This window comes from Malus sylvestris, chromosome 6 (genome assembly GCF_916048215.2).
Source record: "Malus sylvestris chromosome 6, drMalSylv7.2, whole genome shotgun sequence".
NCBI classification, from domain to species: Eukaryota; Viridiplantae; Streptophyta; class Magnoliopsida; order Rosales; family Rosaceae; genus Malus; species Malus sylvestris.
In genome coordinates, this window is record NC_062265.1 from 1,110,740 (window position 1) to 1,134,196 (window position 23,457).

Sequence of the window (23,457 nt, forward strand, 5' to 3'; positions counted from 1 at the left end):
CAAAAGCATATAATAAAAAATGAAGGACATAATGATGTGGGAACATCATTATGAGGAGACAAATGATTATGTTTGTTGAAAAGAAAAAGGAAGGTCATGATGATGTTTGTAAAGAAATGATTATTCATTTACTTTGGATTTTTTATTGGGTGCTTTTGTATGGATGAAGGTTGCAGCCGAATGAGTGAGAGAAGGTAGAGCCTTTTGGTTATATTAAGGCATTCGATTATGCCTTGGGGGGGGAGCGGCATCAGATGAGAGTCATACCAGGGAGAGCGTTCGGCTCTCCCATTTGAAACAGTGCTGCTCATTCCCATTTGTTTGTAATCCCCCTTTGTTAGTTATCCCTCAATCAAAGATGTTGCTACTACATGTTGTGTAGCTTTTGGGAGAGATGGTATTTGATGTGTGTCCATCTTCTCCAATTGTTCTTTGTGAGAGTGAGAGTTATTGGGTGTATGTGGGATTTGGGTTTGAGAGTTAAAACTCTATTTATAATCTCCTTTTGATATTAGTGGATTTTCCTCGCTGTCTCGGAACTGGATGTAGGCTTACGCCGAACTAGTATAAATCCTTGTGTCATTTGGATTATTTGTCTTATCATATTTTGCCATTGTAACTTATTGGTTTCATATTTGACGTTTCCGCACAACAAGTGGTATCAGAGCTCCAGATTTTGACTTGGGGGCTTTGTACTAGTATGTATATGAAACCTTCAAATATGTTGGTGAAATATGATATTGAAAAAATCGACGGGAGGAATGACTTTGGCATTTGGTCAATTGGAGATACAAGTTTTGCTTGCATTGCTGTGAAATGCATGGCGTTAAAGAAGGATGGTAAGGGATCATGCTGCAATCCCTAAGCTCGCAGATTGGAGAATAGTTCCGGAAACAGCATATCTGCTGCAATGTTGTTGAAGTGTTGGTGTTCGAAGGCTGCAAGTGTAGTGTACTGTTTTGGTAGATTATCCGTTGGTCATCGCTGAACTGGCGGTGTTTGTGGGCTGTTGTCGACAAGTTGAGTGGGAAGGAGAAAAAGTAGAAGTTGTTGAGAATTGAAAAGAAAATGTTGGTTCCTTTTCTTTCGGCATTTGTTTTGGCAGAAGGACATCATGATGACAAATGATGTTGTTGGCTGAAAAAAAAAAGGGTTAAGATTTCTTCTCTTTGGCATTTTTTCAATGGCAGAGAATTTTTTCTTCACTCCCACTAGTTGCCTTTGGAGCAAGTTGATGGAAACATTGAAGGAGTTTATGAGGGCCAATTTGTTGAGTTCTGCAAGTTTGGATGGTGAGGCACCACACTATTTTGGATACACCACATGCACTGCAAAACATTTGTGTGGAACCCTTTTGTAGAAGGCAAGTTATATGCTTTCTAACTTTGTTTGGTCTATGGACATTTAGTTGGATTTGTTTGCCACTGCTATTTGGTTTGTTGGTCTCTAGCATCTAAAATATGCTTTGTTGAAGACTCCAGTTGAGGTATGATTTTGGATCTCCTACTGATTATTTGAGTTTGAAATATTTGGTTATCCTATTAGTGCTCATGTGATGATGATAAACTTGAGTGAAGGGCATAATATTGATATTCATAGGATCTGAATTTGGGTGAATGGTTTTGTATGTGGTATGTTAAACCTTGTTGCCAAATTTTGTAATCAGTTTTAACTTGGAGAATGTGCCCTACTATGTGAATGAGTCTATTGGTGCAGTTTAAGACCATGGTGTTTGTGAGCAAGTAGAGTTCGTTGTGTGTCCAACTTTGGTATGGTGTGCTTGATCTTTTGTCGGTGATATTGAAGAATTTCAGTTCTTCGTTTGAATCACCTTTGTTTTGATCAAGGCACTTATGGTTTGCAAATTTGGAGAAGACAGTAGAGAAATGGTCTACTTTTGTTGGCTTTGGTACAATTTGAGTCGAGGTGGAGATCATTATAGTACCAGAAAGTTTGGGGAATTTGATTTAGTTCCCGTTGTCTTTAGTTTGTACTTTGGGTGCTTATGGTGATTGTTGATTCGATTCTCTGTGATGTTTTCGGAATTTGGCCAAGGTTGAGATTGTTGGATAGTGGTCAAATTAGGCCAAAAGCATATAATAAAAAATGAAGGACATAATGATGTGGGAAAATCATTATGAGGAGACAAATGATTATGTTTGTTGAAAAGAAAATTGAAGGTCATGATGATGTTTGTAAATGAATGATTATTCCTTTATTTTGGATTTTTTATTGGGTGCTTTTGTATGGATGAAGGTTGCAGCCGAATGAGTGAGAGAAGGTAGAGCCTTTTGGTTATATTAAGGCATTCGATTATGCCTTGGGGGGGGGGGAGCGGCATCATATGAGAACCATACCAGGGAGAGTGTTTGACTCTCCCATTTGAAACAGTGCTGCTCATTTCCATTTGTTTGTAATCCCCATTTGTTAGTTATCCCTCAATCAAAGATGTTGCTACTACATGTTGTGTAGCTTTTGGGAGAGATGGTATTTGATGTGTGTCCATCTTCTCCAATTGTTCTTTGTGAGAGTGGGAGCTATTGGGTGTATGTGAGATTTGGGTTTGAGAGTTAAAACTCTAATTGTAATCTCCTTTTGATATTAGTGGAATTTCCTTGCCGTCTCTGAACTGGACGTAGGCTTACGTCGAACCAATATAAATCCTTGTGCCATTTGAATTATTTGTCTTATCATATTTTGCAGTTGTAACTTATTGGTTTCATATTTGACGCTTCCGCACAACAGGATAAGCCTAGTAGCTCGTTGAGATTAAGACAAGCGTTAGTTACACTTGTGCTTTCTTATAGATGTCTCTTAAAATACTAAAAGCTTAAGGCAACAGAAGTCACAGAAACTCAGCCCAACACAATGCAGGGAAGAAAGTTGTCTGCAACCGAAGGAGGGTCCTTGGTACAGGTTCTAATAAGCAATGATAGCAATTGTATCTAGCCCTTGATGAAGTTTAAAAGGGATGGCACTAGGAAAAAAAAACCAAGAAAGAACCAGAGAATACCCAACTCAACGACAAAAAAATTGTTGGAAGACTCATTAGTAAGACCCGAAGTGTAAAATAACAGCGACCAAAACCATCTTTTACCTTTTCTCCCCCTCTCTACATAGCAGAAAGAGTGAATTTTGAAAGCTCCCTTTCCTGATTTCGTACATCTTCAACAATCAAATAAACAGTGAGAACCCACTAAACTTGCACAAGTTCATGACTCACCTTTGACGATAACAAAGTAATAATAGCAGCAATGCTATAAAAGATAAACGAGCAACAAAGAGGCAGTTTATGACTCAGAAGGCAAGAAAAAGAGAAGAAAAAAAGCATCATCTTAATTAACACGCACTGGTGCAAACACGCACAGCTCACACATAGGATTGTTATGAACAGATGTGCAATGGATAAACATAACTTGTCGACAATACACACAAGCGCAAATACACACTCATGCTTATACAAAGGAATATTGTAGCATAGCTTGTCAACAATTGATCAACTTGCCAAATGTTCAGAGATCAAGTGTAAAACATCATCTGCACCGCACACAAGGGCACACACAAATGTGCTGTCATGTGCAAAGATAGAGCGCGCGCATTCTCTCATATGCACACTTGGTCTCACACACAGGTTTGTATTTGGCCGGCCTCCTAGAAACCATGTAAATTTTAATCATGTCCAAATACACATCATATGTTGGAGAGAAACCTGCTTCCTTATTCGTAGGGCGAAACCAAAGAAAACTTTTGAGTGTTAACAAAAAAAGCAAAAAAGTGTTGTAAGTGAATAGTATCAGAATTGATTTTTTAAAGTAAAATATGGTTTTTTATTAAAATGAATAGTACCATAAGTTTTTTGTTAAAGTTCCCAAGATTTAACGCACATATAGTTACTTCAGTAGGACCAAGAAAATTCTCAACTTTGGTCCATGTCTCTTCGGTAAAGATTATATAAACCCATCATGTCACTTTGTAAACTGAATGAGATCCAATTCGGAGTCCCCGTGCTCCGGACGCATAGAAGAAAATTGCATACCTCGAACTCTCGAGGCTCGACACATTCTAATGAATATTTTTCTTCTCTCTCAAACTATCCAAACAATTTTGTTTATTTATTTATTTTTCCAAATGGCATACAAACGAATATTGTACAGAGAAATCTAAGTTCCTGAACATTAGTAAAAGACTTCAGTGCAGATGGAACTCTGAGGCCCTGAAATATGGGAAATTAGATACTCCTTTCAACTGACATAGTCAAGCAATACAAACGAATTCACATCTTATACTACAACGTAACAAAAAACACAAAAAAAAAAAACATGTGGGAACTGCAAACTTACAGCTATCAGAATCACCCCTACCAATTCCTATAGAAGAAAATTTTCGGAACAAGTATGTCAAATAGTGGCACCCTCTAATTTCTGGGCTGTCGTAGATTCTTCGACCACGTAGACCTACCAAATCTCTTTGAAGCTTTGGATTCTCTAGCGGTACATGTACAAATTATCGAACTAAACATGGTAAATACCAATAATATATGATAATATTTGGGAATTTCTTATTTATATATTAATCTCCAAAGTGGAGTATATATAGAAGTTACAATTGGTATTACATATGTACTTCACCAATGTGGGACAATAAACTACTATTTACATTTTAACTAATGTATAACTCGCAACACTCCCCCTCAAGTTGGTGCAAAGATGTCACGCATGCCCAACTTGTCAAGCGAGTCGGAAAACGCACTATTAGACACAGCCTTAGTAAGAGCATCAGCCAGTTGATCTTCAGATCTCACAAACGGAAACATAATAATTCCAGCATCCAATTTTTCCTTAATGAAATGTCGATCAATCTCCACATGTTTTGTTCGATCATGTTGCACTGGATTCTGAGCAATCTCAATAGCAGCCTTGTTATCACAATGAAGTTTCATAGCACCTTTGTGTTTAAACCCAAGATCTCTCAACAATTTTTCCAACCACAACAACTCACATACACCATGAGACATACCACGAAACTCAGCTTCTGCACTTGACCTAGCCACCACTTTTTGTTTCTTGCTTCTCCAAGTAACTAAATTACCACCCACAAACATAAAGTATCCAGATGTAGATCGTCGATCAGTGATAGAACCAGCCCAATCTGCATCTGTGTACCCTTCGACATTCAAATGATCATTCTTGGAGAAAATCAGGCCTCTGCCAGGAGCCATCTTCAAGTACCTCAAAATACGAGTTACTGCATCCATATGAGCTTCACTAGGTGAGTGCATAAATTGACTTACCACACTAACTGCATAAGCAATGTCAGGGCGAGTGTGAGACAAATAAATTAATCTCCCCACAAGCCTCTGATACCGTTCCTTATGAGTTGGAACTTGATCTGGAAATAAGCCCAGACGATGATTCTGCTCAATCGGAGTATCAACAGGTTTGCAATCTAACATACCTGTTTCAGCTAACAAATCAAGAACATACTTCCTTTGAGATAGAAAAATACCATGCTTGGATCGTGCAACCTCGATTCCAAGAAAATACTTCAATTCACCCAAATCTTTCATCTCAAACTCAGTAGCTAGGTACTTTTGAAGGTGCTGTATCTCATTTTGATCATCACCAGTCACTATCATGTCATCAACATAAATAATCAATGCAGTTAGCTTACCATTTTGTCGCTTTAGAAACAAAGTATGATCTGAATGACTCTGGATATACCCAAACTTCTTCATTGAACTTGTAAACCTCCCAAACCATGCTCTAGGAGATTGTTTCAAACCATACAAGGCCTTTCGTAACCTGCATACAATACCTTTTCCGGGAGATGTTCCAATACCAGGTGGGAGATCCATATACACTTCCTCCTTAAGATCACCATGAAGGAAAGCATTCTTAACATCAAACTGCAACAGAGGCCAATCCTGGTTTGCTGCCAAGGACAGAAGAACACGCACAGTATTAAGTTTGGCAACAGGAGCAAAGGTCTCCTGATAGTCCACCCCATAGGTTTGAGTATAACCCTTAGCAACTAATCTGGCTTTATACCGATCAATAGAACCATCTGCTTTGTGCTTAATAGTAAACACCCATCTACATCCAACGGCTTTCTTCCCGTTTGGTAACGGAATCAAATCCCAAGTAGAATTCTTTTCCAAAGCTTCCATCTCAACTTTCATAGCATTAACCCACTTAGGGTCAGACAAAGCATCCTGCAATTTTGTTGGAATTGATACACTAGATAGCTGACATATGTAAGATGCATATGGTTGGGACAAACGATGAGAAGACACATAATTGTTGATAGGATATTTGGCTTTGGCATGCATATCAGGCTCATATTGTACTTTAGGTTTTCCACGATTAGCTCGTAGAGGCAACTGATAAGTAGAAGAATCGTCAGAATTTACCTCATGTATGCCACCATCTTGTACCAAACAGTTAGAAGAATCATCACTGGACGAACCATCATCAGGCAACTCGTTAGACATATCAGCAGCAGGCAACCGATCATCAGAAGGTAATTCATCAGATATATCCGCAGCAGGCAACCGATCATCATCTGTAGCCGACTGATTAGTATCACGTAAAATAATAGGTTCTGTTCCCAACTCTGTCTGTAACACATCATCCATATCATCTCTTCGAATCTGCACTTCACTCCCCCTCTCCCCCTGAAGTGGAGAGTCGGAAGAGGGCTTCACAAAATACGAAACTTCCTCATGGAAGGTGACATCCATGGTAATATAAGTTTTTTGAGTCGGAGGATGATAACACTTATAGCCTTTTTGATTGTTAGCATACCCAATAAAGACACACCGGAGAGCACATGCATCAAGTTTACTCCGCTGATGAAAGTAGACATGCACATACGCAATACACCCGAACACTTTCGGAGGAAGCTTTGAGACAGAAACAAGAGAAACATGTTTTTGTAGCACATCAAACGGTGTCTGGAAATCAAGAACCCGACTTGGAACACGATTGATCAAATACACAGCAGCCAAAACAGCATGACCCCACAAATGATTAGGAACACATTTATCTAACATCAAGGAGCGAGTAACCTCCATTATTTGACGATTCTTCCGTTCGGACACACCATTTTGTTGGGGTGTAAACGGAGTAGTCGTCTGGTGAATAATACCATGATCACGGAAAAAACATGCCAAAGTGTGATTCACATATTCTCCTCCGTTATCAGACCTGAAGACCTTAACTTTGGTCTGAAACTGAGTAGATACCATTGTACAAAATTCTTGAAGAAGTAACGGAACATCACTCTTATTTTTCATCAAGAACACCCAAGTTACCCGAGTACAATCATCAATAAAAGTAACAAACCAACGGAATCCATTAGAAGTAACTTTTGCAGGACCCCACACATCAGAATGTATCAAATCAAATGGTAAAGTAGCTTTAGAATCACTTACAGGAAAGGAAGCACGATGACTCTTAGCCATGACACATGTTTCACACTTGAACTCTGAATCACTACAAGTGCGAAACAAAGAAGGAAATAGATGCTTCATATAACTGAATGATGGATGTCCCAATCGTCGATGCCACAACCAAATTTGATGTCTGTTATCCACTTTAGCACTTAAAACTTGATGATTATTTGAACCGGAAACAACAGTATCCTCCATAGTCAAGATGTACAAACCCCCTATCCTTTTACCATAACCAATTATCTTCTGAGTTTGAATATCTCGAAAATAACAATACGTAGGATAGAAGTGAGCAGAACAATATAAAGTATCAAGAAGTTTTCCTACCGACAAAAGATTGCACTTAACATCAGGAACAAGTAAAGCACGGACCAGTGATAAGGTTGGAGTCAAAGAGATAGTGCCTTCACCCTTCACAGGGGAAAGTGCTCCATTTGCACTAGTAATATACGGATCACGTACATAATCACATAACTCATCAAACACTCTAGGGTCACTCGTCACATGATCAGTGGCCCCAGTATCAATTATCCATTTATTTGTTCCACCAAGATGCATAACAACACTATGATTATATTGAGCCATTGAACAAAATCACGAACAATAAAGGCACAAAAGATACGCAGCGGAATGAAAACAATTTACCAGAGTACTGTAGCAATTACTGTTCACGGCACTGTAGCAATACCATTCACGGTACTGTAGCAATCACTGTTCACGTAATGTAGAAGACCACTGTTCACGGCACTGTAGCGCGGCACTTTTTTTTTTTCTTTTTTCTTTCTTTTTTTTTTTTTTTTTTTCTCACGCGGAGGATATCACGAAAAATGTGGGCACAAAATTTAAAGCACACAGGTCACCAAGAGCGAACTGCTCTGATACCATATCGAACTAAACATGGTAAATACCAATAATATATGATAATATTTGGGAATTTCTTATTTATATATTAATCTCCAAAGTGGAGTATATATAGGAGTTACAATTGGTATTACATATGTACTTCACCAATGTGGGACAATAAACTACTATTTACATTTTAACTAATGTATAACTCGCAACACAAATATGTTGACAACAATCCTACACAAGAGGAGGGCCATGCAAGGCGATAGATGTAGCTGCTGTGAGCACTCCGAACTTGCTAGGTTGTCACCCTTACCCATGGAGACCCAATGTCACACTCACACACATCTGGGTTATAGTATGTGAAGTAGAATAAATAGGATGCCCTTACTTCCGCTGCTTTTTAGCGACGGACTCTGACTGGATCTCAGCCTGCCAATTTAAACTTTTACATAAGTAAACAGTTAAAGGAATTGAGTAATCACTCAACATAAACACAATGTCCAGGATTTTCCTACTTTAATTTCGCAAAACTCCAGGTTTTTTTCTTCTTTTTTATCAAGTACATTGTATTAATAATAAAATGAGGCAAAAGTGCCAGTATATGCTGGGTATGCCTCTACAGGTGTAGTAAATCTATAAATTTCATCAACCCATCATTCCTGCATACGTTCCTGTTCTGTAACCCAAAAAAAAAGACTGCATGTGTGGTTCTATGGCTGGGCAACCGGTCTTTGTATAAGATAAAAGAATACCGCTGTTACCATCAACGTAAGTCTTGTTGACGAGTAACACTTCACATGGTCACCACCGTACCATCGTTCCAATTGGTACAACAAATATATTGGATGAAATGTATTAAGATATCTATTTAAGGGGGACTTTGTGGGTTTTTTTGGGGGGGGGGGTCCCCGCTCAATGTGACTCTTCTCTTGTTGCAGAAGAGTAGTTCTCAATGTGTTGTTGTAACCTGGTGGAACATACCCTGGAAGTGTAGAAGCACGAACATATGAGTTCCGATAGTGCGGATTTCTTACAAGGTTAAATGATAAGCCACCTATATAAAACATCCTTGCAACTTCAGCATCACATTGATCTCAAGCCTCCTTGTTAAAAGCTTTACTGAGAGGCCCACTTGTTCCCTTTCTCTTATTTGGATCAAGATTTGCTTCAGGTAGATCATAACATTGATCTCGAGCCTCCTTGTTAAAAGATTTGCTTCATTAGTAACCTTGTTGCAAGGCGCGATCCTGTTTCCAGACATTTTTAACAAATGAAACTTGACCTTAGAGTAGGATCCTTTATAAGTTTTTGGGTAAATCTCTGTTTACTACCCTCAAGTTTCATGGTTTACAATATTTAGTACATCAAGTTTTCACTACTACAAAAGGGACGTATAGTGTCAGTAGGTGGTGTCGGTTTAATATAATGTAGTGGCGCATAAGAGAGTTGCGACACTAATTGAACATGACGTCGGATTTAGTGTCGCTTACAAGCGTCATAAAATGTCTACGTCGCTTTTAAACCGACGTAAACATTTAATGTCGCTTATAACCGACATATAATTTAATAATTTTAAATACTGGCGTCGCTTTAAACAAAACAGTGTCACTATTAAGCGACATAAAGTATTGGTGTCGCTTCTAGGTGACACTAATTAATTTAATAATTTTATAACCCTAAAAAAATACTATAATAATTATATATATTAATTTAACAATTTTATACCCCTAAAAATTATAATAATTATATATATATATATTATATTAAATACTAAAAATTGGTGACCATTGGATCGGCTTAAATATACATATCATTCAATTTCTTAAGTGTTGTACGTACATAATAAATAAATTTAAATCTACTTAATATATATATACACACCATTGAACTTGATGAGATACGAATTCTACGAAACTAATTTTAACGATCAAACCATCAAACTTGTTTGTATATGCTTCGAGATCGCATCAGCAAAAAATCGCAAACAACAAACATTCAGAGATCAAGTAACGGGACAAAACTTTTTGAGGGTTATCAACGAAAAATCACGATTTAACGGTTATTTTAACTCCGATTTTGATAATTTTTTACAACTACACTCCTTGACCCTATATGAATATAATGAATTAACTCGATCTTCAATTTCAAATATTTACATTAGTGTATACCAATAAATCTTATGTTATACTTAATAAAAGTATGAATAAACTCTTAAGCATTAGTGAATCTATTGTTTTGATGGGATATGCATTCTACGAAACTAGTTTCAACGATCCAACCGTCAAACATATTTGTATATACTTCAAGATTGCATACGCCAAAAATTACAAAATAAACATTCAGAGATCAAGTAACAGGATAAAACTTTTCGACGGTTATCAACGAAAAATCATGATTTAATGGTTATTTTAACTCCGATTTTGATGATTTTTTACAGATACACTCCTTGACCATATATGAATACAATGAATTAACTCGATCTTCAATTGCAAATATTTACACTAGTGGATACCAATAAATCTTATGTTATACTTAATGAAAGTATGAATAAACTCTTAAGTGTTAGTGAATTTATTGTTTTGATGGGATACGCATTCTACGAAACTAGTTTCAACGATCCAACCATCAAACATGTTTGTATATACTTCGAGATCGCATACACCAAAAATTACAAAAAACAAACATTCAGAGATCAAGTAACGGGATAAAATTTTTCGACGGTTATCAACAAAAAATCACGATTTAACGGTTATTTTAACTCCGATTTTGATAATTTTTTACACCTACACTCCTTGACCCTATATCAATACAATGAATGAATTCGATCTTCAATTTAAAATATTTACAGTAGTGGATACCACAAATATTTTGTTATACTTAATGAAAGTATAAATAAACTCCAAGTGTTAGTGAATCTATCGTTTTGATGAAATACGCATTCTACGAAACTAATTTCAACGATCCAACCGTCAAACTTGTTTGTTTATGCTTCGAGATCGCATACGCCAAAAATCGCAAAAAACAAACATTAAGAGATCAAGTAACGAGACAAAACTTTTCGACGATTATAAACGAAAAATCACGATTTAACGGTTATTTTAACTCCGATTTTGATGATTTTTTATAGCTACACTCCTTGACTCTATATGAATACAATGAATGAATTCGATCTTTAATTTAAAATATTTACACTAGTGGATACCACAAATCTTATGTTATACTTAATGAAAGTATAAATAAACTCTAAGTGTTAGTGAATCTATCGTTTTGCAATTTTTGGCGTATGCAATCTTGAAGTATATCCAAACATGTTTGACGGTTGGATTGTTGAAACTAGTTTCGTAGAATGCATATCCCATAAAAACAATAGATTCACTAACGTTTAAGAGTTTATTCATATTTTCATTAAGTATAACATAAGATTTTGTGGTATCCACTACTGTAAATATTTTAAATTGAAGATCGAATTCATTCATTGTATTTATAGGGTCAAGGAGTGTAACTGTAAAAATCATCAAAATCGGAGTTAAAATAACTGTTAAATCGTGATTTTTTTTTATAACCAGCTGAGGGATTTGTTTGAAGTATTAGAGGATAACGATACAATTGATGATTATGCCATACCTAACCTGAATGATCGAATTTTTGATAATGAAAATTTCCATACAAGGGTTGGCGTGGAAGAAACTCCTTTTCTTGAATCATTACTGTTGCCTATTGAGTTCGTTAATCATGCCAATGCCAACGAGGAGCTAACAGATGATGACATGGAATAAATATATTAATTATTTTATGTATTAATTAGACCATTTTCAATTCATATGTTATAATATCTTATCATAAAATTATAATTCTGTTTTTTATTAAGTATTATACATAAGTTAAATTTTATTTATTAAAATATTATATGAGATAGCTTATTTTTTAACTTTGGTTAAACTTTTTGGGCGGGAATTTTCTTGAAACATTTTGGGTGGGAATTTTCCTGGTTTTGTTGCATGGGGAAATGGATAGCAACAACTTTTTCTATCAGTCAGATTTTGCGTCGGTTTTAACCGACACAACCTCATCTTAGTTCGATGCAAAGTTGCCTTAAACCGACGCAAAATTGTCTCATTTTGAGGCCACCTGCTATGACAGTCAAATATGTCAGACTAACATCGATTTAATCCGACCCAAAATTGTCCTATTTCGACGCCAACCCTTTCAGTCAGAGTGAGTCACGATTTCAGTCAAATGTACGTCAGGCCTCGTCTTTCTAGGTTGTGTCAGTCTTACTGTCGGTTTAAACCGACGCAAAGTTTTATTATTCAGATGTTATGCGTTCATATTTCGACACAGTTATGGATACCGTCGGTTTTGAACCGACGTTAAGTTTTTTTTCCATATTTAAATGCCCTTCTTTCCCAACACTACCGTACTTCCAATTCTCTTTCATTTCTCTCTCGCCCATTTTAGCCATTCTCTTCCTCCTTCCACTAATTTTGCTATGGATAATTCTAGTGAAGATCAACGTTCTGAGGAACTTCATTTGAAAGAGGAGTTTGAAGGTGGTTCTATTTAGAGTTATTTTTATTTTCCCTTTTTGTTTTGTGTTTAAACTAGTATTGTGCATTAACTGAAAATTTACATTTGTTTCTTGGTTTTTAATTGCTTTTTTTTTTTTTTTTTGTTAATAAGGAACATCTCAACGGAGGTGCGGACCCTCAATTCCTAAATGGACAAAACAGCTTTATTCGTTTGATGCGTCCGGAAAATGCATTAGTGATAATTCTAGTGCATTTTCAAAGTATGTTGCAGCGGAGGTTAGAGACCATAGAAATCTCCCGTTGAAGAGGGATTGGTGTAAGGCCATCTCCAACCGATGGCTGGCCAGAGGGCTCGTTTTAGCCCTCTGGCCCTCTAAGATTCTCCAAAATATTAATATTTTAATGAATAGTACATGACCATATTTGCCTCCATCTCCAACCGAAGGCTAGAGGGCCAGAGAGCTCGTTTTAGCCCTTTCACAAAAAATCGTCTCCAACCGAGGGCCAAAGGACCATAGAGCCAAACACAATTTATTAAACTACAACTTAAATTCAAATCCAACGGCTAAGTGACATCAGCTAGCCGTTGGATTTGAATTTTTTATTTTTTGCTATAAAAAGGGTGGATATTGGGATATAATTCACACAACTTTGAATTCAATCTATTTAAATTCAATCTCTTTCAATTCAAGTTTGCAATGAATTCCAACTTTGGATCATCTTCAGATTCCAACTGGGGGCCCTCATACAATTACAAAAGAGAAGCAAAATGGGCGCAAATGAGACAAGAAGATGAGGAGTCTGATGAAGAAGTTCAAGTAAGGCGCAACAAACAAAACATAGCAGCAGCCATGGCTGCTGCCGTGGTGTGTCAGCCAACTGAGGAACAACCTCAATAGGGTGGCTCTATTGCTGGTCGCTCTTACAAACCACGAAACAGAGTGATAACGCATGCCAATCTGATGAACAACTACTTCGACCCCAACTCGATGTACACAGAAGAGGATTTCAGACGTCACTTCCGGATAAGGCGTCATGTCTTTGAGCGTTTACTTTGTGATGTCCAGCAGGTCAATCCATACTTTCGACAGAAGCGGGACAGAGCAGGCCACCCTAGTTTCTTACCTCATCAGAAGGTTACTGTTGCACTTCGAATGATGGCCTATGGCTCCCTAGCTGATTCGATTGATGAAACTCATGGTATGTCTGAGTCTACATGTCTTGATACTCTTCAAGAATTTTGTGACACAATTGTTCAGCTTTACAAAGACGAGTACCTCCGCAAGCCAAATCAAGAAGATCTGAATCGGCTCCTTCACAAAGATGAAGAGCATGGGTTTCCAGGCATGGTAGGGTCATTAGACTGCATGCATTGGGATTGGAAGAACTGTCCCACCGAATGGCAATGAGGCTTTAGCGGAAGGTCGAGAAAGCCAACTGTTGTGTTATAGGCGGTTGCCTCATATGACACATGGATCTAGCATGCTTTCTTTGGAGTCCCTGGATCCCAAAATGACATTACAGTTCTTGGGCGTTCACCCCTCTTCAATAACTTGACGGAAGGTAAAGCACCTCAAATTGACTACTACATCAACAGCCGTCAATACAATATGGGTTATTATTTGGTAGATGGCATCTACCCAAAGTGGACGACACTTGTCCAAGCAATTCCAAACCCTAGGAATGACGCGGAAAAGTTGTTTACCTTAAACCAAGAGGCATATCGGAAAGATGTTGAGAGAGCTTTTGGTATTCTACAAGCACGGTGGAAGATCATTAGCGAACCGGCAAGAGGGTGGAGTCGAGAAAATTTGGACTCCATCATGATGTCTTACATCATATTACACAATATGATAGTGGAGGATGAGCGAGGTGGGTATATTGATGGAGAGTCTGATGACGACCAAGAAGATCCAAATAGGTCAAGAAGGGCTCGTGCAAAAATATATGATGAGCCTAATTTGCCTTTCAATCCAAGAACTGGTAGTATCTCTATAGATGAGTACATAAGGCGCTATAGAATGATACATTCTCGTGCCACAAACAAATACCTACAACAAGATCTTGTTGCACATCTTTGGGCCCAAAGAAGCATGGAGTAGGCATTTACGTTTTATGTTTTTAAATGTTTTTAAAAATGTTGTTTAAGTTTCATGTTGTATAATTTTTATGTTGGTTAATGTTATTTAATGTTGTTTCATATTGTTTAATGTTGTTTCATGTTATTTAATTTAATTTAATGTTGTATAATGGCTTAGGAAGTTATAGGAAAAAAAATGGAATTAAAAAAAATATGAAACAAATTTTGTGAAATAGAAGTTATAGGAAAAAAATGGAATTTAAAAAAAATATGAAACAAATTTTGTGAAATAGAAGTTATAAGAAAAAATAGAAGTTATATGAAAATTTTTGTAAATAAAAAATAATAATAATAATGTAAAAAAAAAAATCAAATCAAATGCAACGGCTAGTAGCCGTTTCATTTGATTTTTTTCTTAATAAATCCTGTCGGTTATAACCGACAGGAATAACAAAACATTAAAAAAAATAACCCACTCGGGGCTGGCTGGTTGGACAAAAGCAGCCAGCCTTTTGGCCCTTTGGCCCTTTGAAATTCTGTGGGGCCCTCATAGATTCCCGAGCCCTCTGGCCTAGCCCTCGGTTGGAGACGGTTTTAGGGCTATTTTCGGTCCTCTGGACCCTTCGGTTGGAGATATTTTTTGGAATAGAATAAAGGTATAGATATTTTTATTGTGACTTGAAAAAAAAAATATAAGTCAATGATTGTAATAGTAATTGATTAACTTGATTTTTTTGATTTATGATTGTTTGAATATTTTTATCATGTTAGTATATCATTGTTATTAATTTTTATTATCTATAGCTTATTTTTTTTATTTACGATGTGAATATTATTATTTTTTAAATTGTAATGCAAGGCAACAATGGAGAGCAATCTGCAAACTTTGATTGAGGCGGGCCAAAAGGATAATGAAGAACTTAGGACCCGAGTGTATGTTGATACAATGGGTCCTGAGAATCATAATAGAATCAAAGGATATGGTCATGGGGTGACTCCTGATATGGTGTCTTATGCATCTTCTTCATCTTCTACATCAAATTCCTCCAGGAGGTCATCTAAGAGTGCAATGGCAGTGCTGTTGACTCAAAACAATGAGTTGAAAATGAGGGACGAAAATAATAATAAATGGATAACGGACCTAGAGAACAAGCATAAAGGGATTCAGATTTTTTTATTATGGCACTTTTTTTCTTTTCAATTATTTTTATTATTGTTTATTTTTTTGGGTCAAAATTATTATTGTTTGTTTTGGCCAAAATATTTCGATTATATAATCTTTTTGAGTTATAATTATATGAGAACGAATACAGAAGGGATTCAGATTTTTTTTATTATGATTATTAATGGTGGTGTCGCTTTAAACCGTCACTAGTTCGCGTATTTTATTTATTTAATCGTTATCTAATAATTATTATCAAAGATGGCGTCGCTTTAAAGTGTCACTAGTTTGCATATTTTATTATTTAATTGTTATATAACGTGGCTTTAAACCAACGTAAGGTTTGAGTGTGTGTCGCTTTAAACCGACGTTGCTGTCAGTGTCGCTTTAAACCGACGCTGTTTAGTGGCAGATTAAGCTATCAAACTGACACTTAAGCCCTTTTGTGACGGTAGCAATAGTGTCGCTATTCCAATCTGACATTACACTGTTTTATGTCGGATTTTTGCCAAAATTCCGACAGAAATCGGGTTTCTTGTCGGTTTTTGTTCCGCCGATGATAGCCTGTATTGTAGTAGTTTTTTTTCGTCCCAGAGTCATACCTAAAGTGTAAATTTTGGGATAGTCTCATACATCTGTTAGTCAAACTGTTAAGTCTACCGTTAACTGATGATGTGGCACCTATGTGGAAAATGACTGGGCACCACGTGTCATTAAAAAAAAACTATTAAAATAATTAATTAAAAAAGTATTTATAAAAAGAAAATAAAAACTGCGTGTCTTCTATCTCACCTCCTTTACTCTCTGCACCGCCAAATCATAGAAAGAAAAAGGGCCACCCTTCTTCTTCAACCTGAGCTCTCAAATGGTCTACAACCAAACCATCAAAACCTCAATTGAAGTCTGACTTATAGTTCTCCAATTTCTAAACTTTCTAATTATTTATGTGATTGAATTTGATTTGACTTTTATGGTTTAATTCTGGGTTCTGTTTTGATTTGGGGAAGATTGCAGCTTTCGTTTGATTTCGGGAAGAAAACGACTATGGTAGGGATCAGGGGAGTCGAAGAGGGAAGAGGTGGGTCGGCAAGGTGAAGAGGGATGAGGGATGAGCGGGACGAGCACAGCGAACGTGGCGACTCATACGCCAGTGCAAATAGGTAGATTTTCCATTCAAATCCAAACTAAAAACATAAAAATTGAAGCATTTCCTTTCCTAAATCTACCCAACGACCAGCCCACCAACCAACCAATTTATAAAATCCTTAATCTAAAACCTTAACAACCTAACCCCCGAACCCATAAAAAGTCCTACCCTGCCTCTTGAGCTCATAGACGACGTCCATCGTCGTCACAGTCTTCCTCTTGGCGTGCTCAATGTAAGTCACGGCGATGAGGTCTCCGGCAAAGGGAAAAAAGTGCTTGGACGACGGTGGGGATGGGTCTTCCTTTCTCCATGTTTGTGGGGTTGGGAATGGAATTTATGAAAGAGAATTGGAAATAAGATTGGGGTGGGGACGATAGAGAAAGGGATGGGAGTGGATCCACAAGGGAGGGGATGTGGTTGGAATAATGGTCGGAAGAGGGGGAAGGATAGATGTGCAGACGTTGGGGTAGGTGCAGTGGAGAGAAAGGAGGGAGAAGGGAGGAGGTCGGGGTGGGGAAGACAAATGGGTTCTAGGTTTTTTTTTTAATACTTTTTTAATTAATTTTTTTAATAGTTTAATTTTTTAATTTTTTTAATGACATGTGGCGCCCAGTCATTGTCCACATAGGCGCCACGTCATCAGTTAACAGCAAACTTAACAGTTTGACTAATAGTTGTATGAGACTGTCCCAAAATTTACACTTTAGGTATGATTCTGGGATGAAAAAAAATTTGATATATCAAATGTTGAAAACCACGAAACTTGAGGTAGTAAACAGAGATTTACCCTAAGTTTTTTTGACAATAATTGCATTCAAATTCAATATTTCCTCCTCCTTTATTTCCCACTCTTTCGAGCTTTTTGACATACTTCCATAGCGGAGCATTATAATTTTCAACAATCTCATCCAAATTAGCATTATCATTCGCATGATTAATAGGATGATTCATTTTCCTAAATTAACAAACATATAAACAATAAGAGTCAATCCACTATATAAACAGAGACTATTACATGAGAAATTTATATTAACTTAAGAGATAAAAAATGCATCATGAAAGCATATACATAAAATATTATAATCTAAATATCTAGACTAGTGTATTTCCAATTTGATAAAACTAAGAGGTGTAGTCAAACTAAGATTTTAAAGAATTTTAAAGAATTTTAAAAGTGATAAATTTGATAGGATTTAGGAAGATTTAAGACTCCTACAAAATTCATATGAATTTTAAAGAATTTGAATGGATTTAGTTTGTAAATTTTGATGGATTGTGGTGGATTTTCATATAATTTTTTTTATTGATCTTTCCTTTTTTTTTTCTTTTTTTTTTAAGACTATACAAGGCAGCGATTGAATCTGCCGGATCTCAAATTCCAATCGATTTCAACCCATTTTTTCAGCAACCAGAGGCTTGGGATCTTAAATTCATAGTCTTGGAGATTGGGCTCTGCTTAATCGGCGAAAAATTGGATCCCTTGTGAGAAGTGGAAGCGCCAATTGGATTCGGCGATGGAGAAGACGAATTAACGCAGGAGAACGCAAGAGAGAGAGAGAGAGACAACGGAAGGAATGACAGGGCACGAGCGAGAGAGGAGATGGATTGAGATGGGATTGCGAAACCCTTGTTTTAATTCTCCTAATCTTGTGTTTATAGTCCCCTTTCTGTAAGTTATCCAAACATGGAGAGATTTGTGAATACCAAGGGGTTGGTATAAATTTGAGAACAGGAAAATATTTTGAAATCCTAGGAGACGAGATTGAATTCTTTTTAGTTTTGGTTATATATAATTTTTGCTTTTAAACTTCACAAAATTCACTAACTTATTGAAATCCTTCCAAATTTTAATTTTTTTAATATATTTTGATTTTGAAAGATTTTAAAATCCTTTATAATCTTTTAATTGACTACATTTAAATTTTAAATAGATTCTAAAATATTTTAATTAACAACATCAGAATTTTAAAATATTTTAAAATACTCTTAAAATGAGTTTGACTATTCCTCTAAATATCAAGCACAATAATATCTAGACCACGGTATTATAATCTAAATATCACAATAATATATTATAATGGGTCCTATTATAATAATTACAATAATAATATTATATATAAAAAGCAAAAGGGGCTTTTAGCTTTTCTAATTTACATAACAGATAAGCTGAAAAGTCTTGAATCAGTAAAAGCAAAAGGAGCTTTTTCTTCGAAGTTAAAAACAGAAAAGGAGGAGTTTTAGAGATGGTTTTGGGAATCAGATTGAGATTCAAAATTAACAAAGTGAAAACGAAAGCTCTCACCAGCAGACAGAGACGATGGAGATGACTGAGCAATTGCAGACAGAGACGATAGAGACGACAGAGCAGTTGCAGACAGAAACAATAGAGACAACGGAGCAGTTGCAGACAGAGACAATAGAGACGACGGAGCAATTGCAGACGACAAGTCTGATTTCTGAGGTTCGAGTGAGGAAAAATAGGTAAATCCGAGTTTTATACCCAAAATCATTTTGTTTTTTAGTCAACAATTGTTTCAGTTTAGCTAATTTTTTTGAATCAATCTCGATTCAGTGTGGATTTATTGAATTTTTTTTCTTTCTGATTATCCTCTGTTTTAGGGGTGTATTCAATTGGGATTTGGAGGGATTTCCATTTTTTTAATGAATCTAGGGTATTCAATCAGAATTTTAAGTGATTCTCTGAAATTTAATGTGTATTCATTTAGAATTTTAAGATAGTTTATTAAAATTCTTAAAAATTTGGGTGTATTCAATTAGAATTTTAAGGAAGTTTATAACATTTCATGGGTATTTAATTAGGAATTGATTTTAAAGGATTTGAGAAAATTGAGGAATTAGAGGGAATTAGAGAGATATCGTAGTGTATTTTAAGCATTCATAAATTTCACATTTTCTCATGAGATTTCGAGAGAATTGAATCAAAAGTTTATATGAAATCTCTACAAATCAATTAAACTCTATAAAAATTCATGGATTTATAAATCCATTAAACTCTTTTAAATTCTCAATTGAATACACCCCTTAGTTTGAAACGTATCCGAAAGGTATGATCCTCGTATCTCGATAGTATGATACGTGGTGATTGGAACAATTATGAAGCTTCCTATATATTTTAGGATGTAGTACATTACATAAAGTACTGGTTTAGTATTGAGATATTTTTATAAAAAATGGGTATAAAAAAAAATTAAGCTCAAAAAGATGTTTAGTAAATACTTAAAAACAATTTATTTTCACAATTTTAAGCGAAAAAAACTGAAAACATAAAGTAGTAAAAATTAGCTTATTCTCACGACACAACGGAAACGGTCTTTTTTCAAAGAACATTAATACCAAACCAGACCACAATCTTAACTCCTTATTTAGTTGTTTGCTTCTTGTGTCTTAAAAAAAGATTTCCGCTCTGTGGGGAAGGAACAGAAGCAACATATGGTCGTCGCAACCACAAGAAGAAGAAGCGGCCAGTTCTGAGAATGATGAAACTACAACCTATGTACAAGAAGAACCCTGTGAGTATAAATTATTATGAATTGTTGGAACTAACAACTGGTTTTTGTTTGTTTAATTATGTGGTTGAGAATCGAACAAAATTAATTGTATGATGCAGGTGAAACGGATCTTTATCACCGATGAAGATGACGTCTGGTGGCACTGAGCAAGCGATGGGAGAGCAGCTTGGCGAAAATAAGGCAACCTGAGCCTGGCCGAGTTGGGCTGCAGTTGGTGGGTGCGAGTTGACAGTCTTCTCAATCAAAAGTTTCCTAATCCGCTTCGCAAAATTTGAGATTTGATTAATACGTACTAGCATATGCCCATAAAGTGTTTCTGAACATTTTTTTACTTTTGTTTTTAGAATGGAAGGAGAAGGAAGAGAACGTGGGATGAGGAGAGAGGAGAGAGTTTTTTTTTTTTTTTTTTAATGCGGGAGCATTTTTGCTCACCACCATAAACTATGGTGTATGCTCACCATATACCTAATCAATTGACACGTGTCATTTCACTTAATCTTGGTTAATTTTTTTCAAAATTGAAAAACTAACATTTAATGTGAAAGTTAACTAGAGTTAAGTGAAATGACATGTGTCAATTGATTAGGTGTATGGTGAGCATACACCATAGTTTATGGTGGTGAGCAAAAATGCACTCTTTTAATGCATACTGCCTGCCTATGTTATTTATTTCTGTTCAGTTTTGATTAGAGTGTTGGAATGGTAATTTTATGAAGTTCTGGTTGACAATTAAGATTCTATTAATATGTAGTTTAGATAATTATTATTTTTATTTAATATATCTATACTATGTAGTTTTGATAATTACATTTTTTTTCTTTTGTATGTAATGTTTTGAAACTTTTTTGGCTCGAAATCGACTAAAATCAGATGTTCCTATCCAAGTTGCACTCTCAAACCTTCCCACCGAATCGTGACTAACACAGTACATGGTATTTTTTTTATAAAGGTCGTACCCAGTGCACAAAGCTCCCGCTTTACGCAGGTCTGGAAGAGGTGAATGACATGGTATTTTTTTTTTTATAAAAAATTAAAAAAAAAAATTACTACATTAATCGCTTAGGGCGTAGAGTCTAGTTGATGAATTGTGTACTCCAAAACCTGACACCTACACTCCAAACCCTAAACTCCTCCTGAGAGCATTTTAGAATCGTAAACTTACAATGATCAATACAAATCGTGATAGACTTTTTAAAATCTTTAATATTCTTGATTTATGACCGTTTGAATTTCAATAATTGACACTCAAATTTTCAGTGTCCAAAATACAGCCAACCTTAATTCCTCTTCATTTATAAGTAAAAGGTCTTAAGTTCGATTCTCGCTAAAGATGAATTTGAATCACATTATTACTAGTTTATTGTGAGGTTAGCCCATCCCTTTCCCTTAGTGTAGATAATATCGTTTGTTCAAAATAAATAAATAAATACAGTAAACCCAAATTCGACCCCCAATCTCTCCTTCTTGACTCTCATAAAGAAATATACCATTCAATAATCTATTTCCAAGCGAGCAAACAGGAAAGTACTTCCAGTCTCTGCTTCATGATTTAGCACTCAGAAGTGCATCAGAAAATGGCCAAATATTTATAGCACTCAGAACCTCGGCCTGGATTAGGCAGGTTGGAGCTCTCACCCCTGGCCATGTACGAGGCATTTTGGATAGGCAACTTTTAGTTTCCCTTGGAATATCGCCTAACTCCTGTAAAGCTCCTTCTATTGTCCCTGTTCTTTGGCTCCCCCCTCCTTTTTCTTGGGTTAAAGTGAATACTGATGGCCTTGCTAAAGGTAATCCGGGTCCTGCGGTCTGTGGCGGGGTTTTTCGTGACTCTACAGGTTATTTTCTTGGTGGTTTCTCCCTAAGCTTGGGCCATCGTACTTCTTTCTATGCGGAGCTCCATGCTGTCATCCTTGCTATCGAATTGGCCCACGCGCGAGGCTGGAAAAATTTATGGCTTGAAAGCGACTCTTCTAGTGTAATATCATGTTTTGCTTCTGGATCTTTCTCTCCCCCTTGGTCTCTCCAGACACGCTGGAATAATTGCACTCTCCATTTGCAGAACATGGTCTTTCGTTGCTCTCATATTTTTCGAGAAGGGAATGTTGTTGCTGACAAATTAGCCAATTTAGGGCTTCTATCATCTTCTCTTGTTTGGCATTCCACTCCCCCTATAGAGATCCTTCCTCCCCTGCACTCAGATTTCTTGGGCATGCCAACCTACAGGTTTGTCTCCTCTTCTTGATGTGTGTTCTCCTTTCTTTTCCTAACCTTTTCGGATTCCCTTTTGTTTTGCAGCTTGTCTTGCAGGTTTTACCTTTTAGGTTTATAGAGGGGTTTGGGCTTATGTCCGCCCAGTCTTTTCCTTGTATTTTCTTTTCCAAGAGGGGTACGGTCTATGTCCCCCCCTCTTTTGTATTTTATAGAGGGGTTTGGGCTTATGTCCGCCCAGTCTTTTCCTTGTACTTTCTTTTCCAAGAGGGGTACGGTCTATGTCCCCCCCTCTTTTGTATTTCCTTTCTCAAAAGGGGTAAGGTGCATGTCCCCCCCTTTTTTGTATTTCTTTTCTCTTGTTCTATGAGGGGTTAGGTTTATGTCCCCCCCTGTCTAGGTGTATCTTCTTTTTTCTTATCAATAAATTTCCCTCGTACCGCCGAGGTTCTCCAAAAAAAAAAAAAAAAAAAAAAAAAAAAAAAGAGAGCTTGGCATCTGC

General features: G+C 36.4%; 2 protein-coding genes, 1 long non-coding RNA gene and 1 other non-coding gene across 6 annotated transcripts in view; 2 read left to right on the forward strand and 2 right to left on the reverse strand.

Moving 5' to 3' along the window:
* Positions 1-3,474: 3,474 nt before the first annotated feature.
* LOC126627584 (small nucleolar RNA snoR101) lies at positions 3,475-3,532 on the reverse strand. The gene has a single exon (XR_007625070.1). It is a non-coding gene; the product is annotated as a small nucleolar RNA snoR101 (small nucleolar RNA).
* A 4,980-nt stretch (positions 3,533-8,512) lies between these two features.
* LOC126627350 (protein FAR1-RELATED SEQUENCE 3-like) overlaps positions 8,513-23,457 on the reverse strand; it is a 52,136-nt gene continuing 37,191 nt past the window's right edge. The window contains exon 7 of one of the 2 annotated variants that reach the window (XR_007624979.1): positions 8,513-8,598. Coding sequence is in view for 1 of the 2 variants with exons in the window: in XM_050296818.1 (XP_050152775.1) it covers positions 8,684-8,728 (45 nt within the window). In the remaining variant the exon portion in view is untranslated. Of the gene's footprint in view, positions 8,599-8,646; positions 8,729-23,457 lie in introns of those variants that run through there. The other variant, XM_050296818.1, reaches the window with a different exon arrangement.
* On the forward strand, positions 19,366-21,551 carry LOC126627357 (uncharacterized). Of its 2 annotated transcripts, XR_007624980.1 has the most exons (4): positions 19,366-19,698; positions 20,633-20,747; positions 20,846-20,961; positions 21,092-21,551. XR_007624980.1 is itself a non-coding variant. In XM_050296828.1 (3 exons), the coding sequence occupies exons 1-3, from the start codon at positions 19,535-19,537 to the stop codon at positions 20,891-20,893; spliced, it is 327 nt and encodes a 108-aa protein (XP_050152785.1). In that variant the 5' UTR covers positions 19,366-19,534; the 3' UTR covers positions 20,894-21,551. The 2 variants fall into 2 exon arrangements, 1 of the variants encoding a protein (XP_050152785.1); XM_050296828.1 differs by having other exon boundaries at positions 20,846-21,551.
* LOC126627359 (uncharacterized) lies at positions 22,563-23,401 on the forward strand. The gene is made up of 2 exons (XR_007624983.1): positions 22,563-22,970; positions 23,043-23,401. It is a non-coding gene; the product is annotated as an uncharacterized LOC126627359 (long non-coding RNA).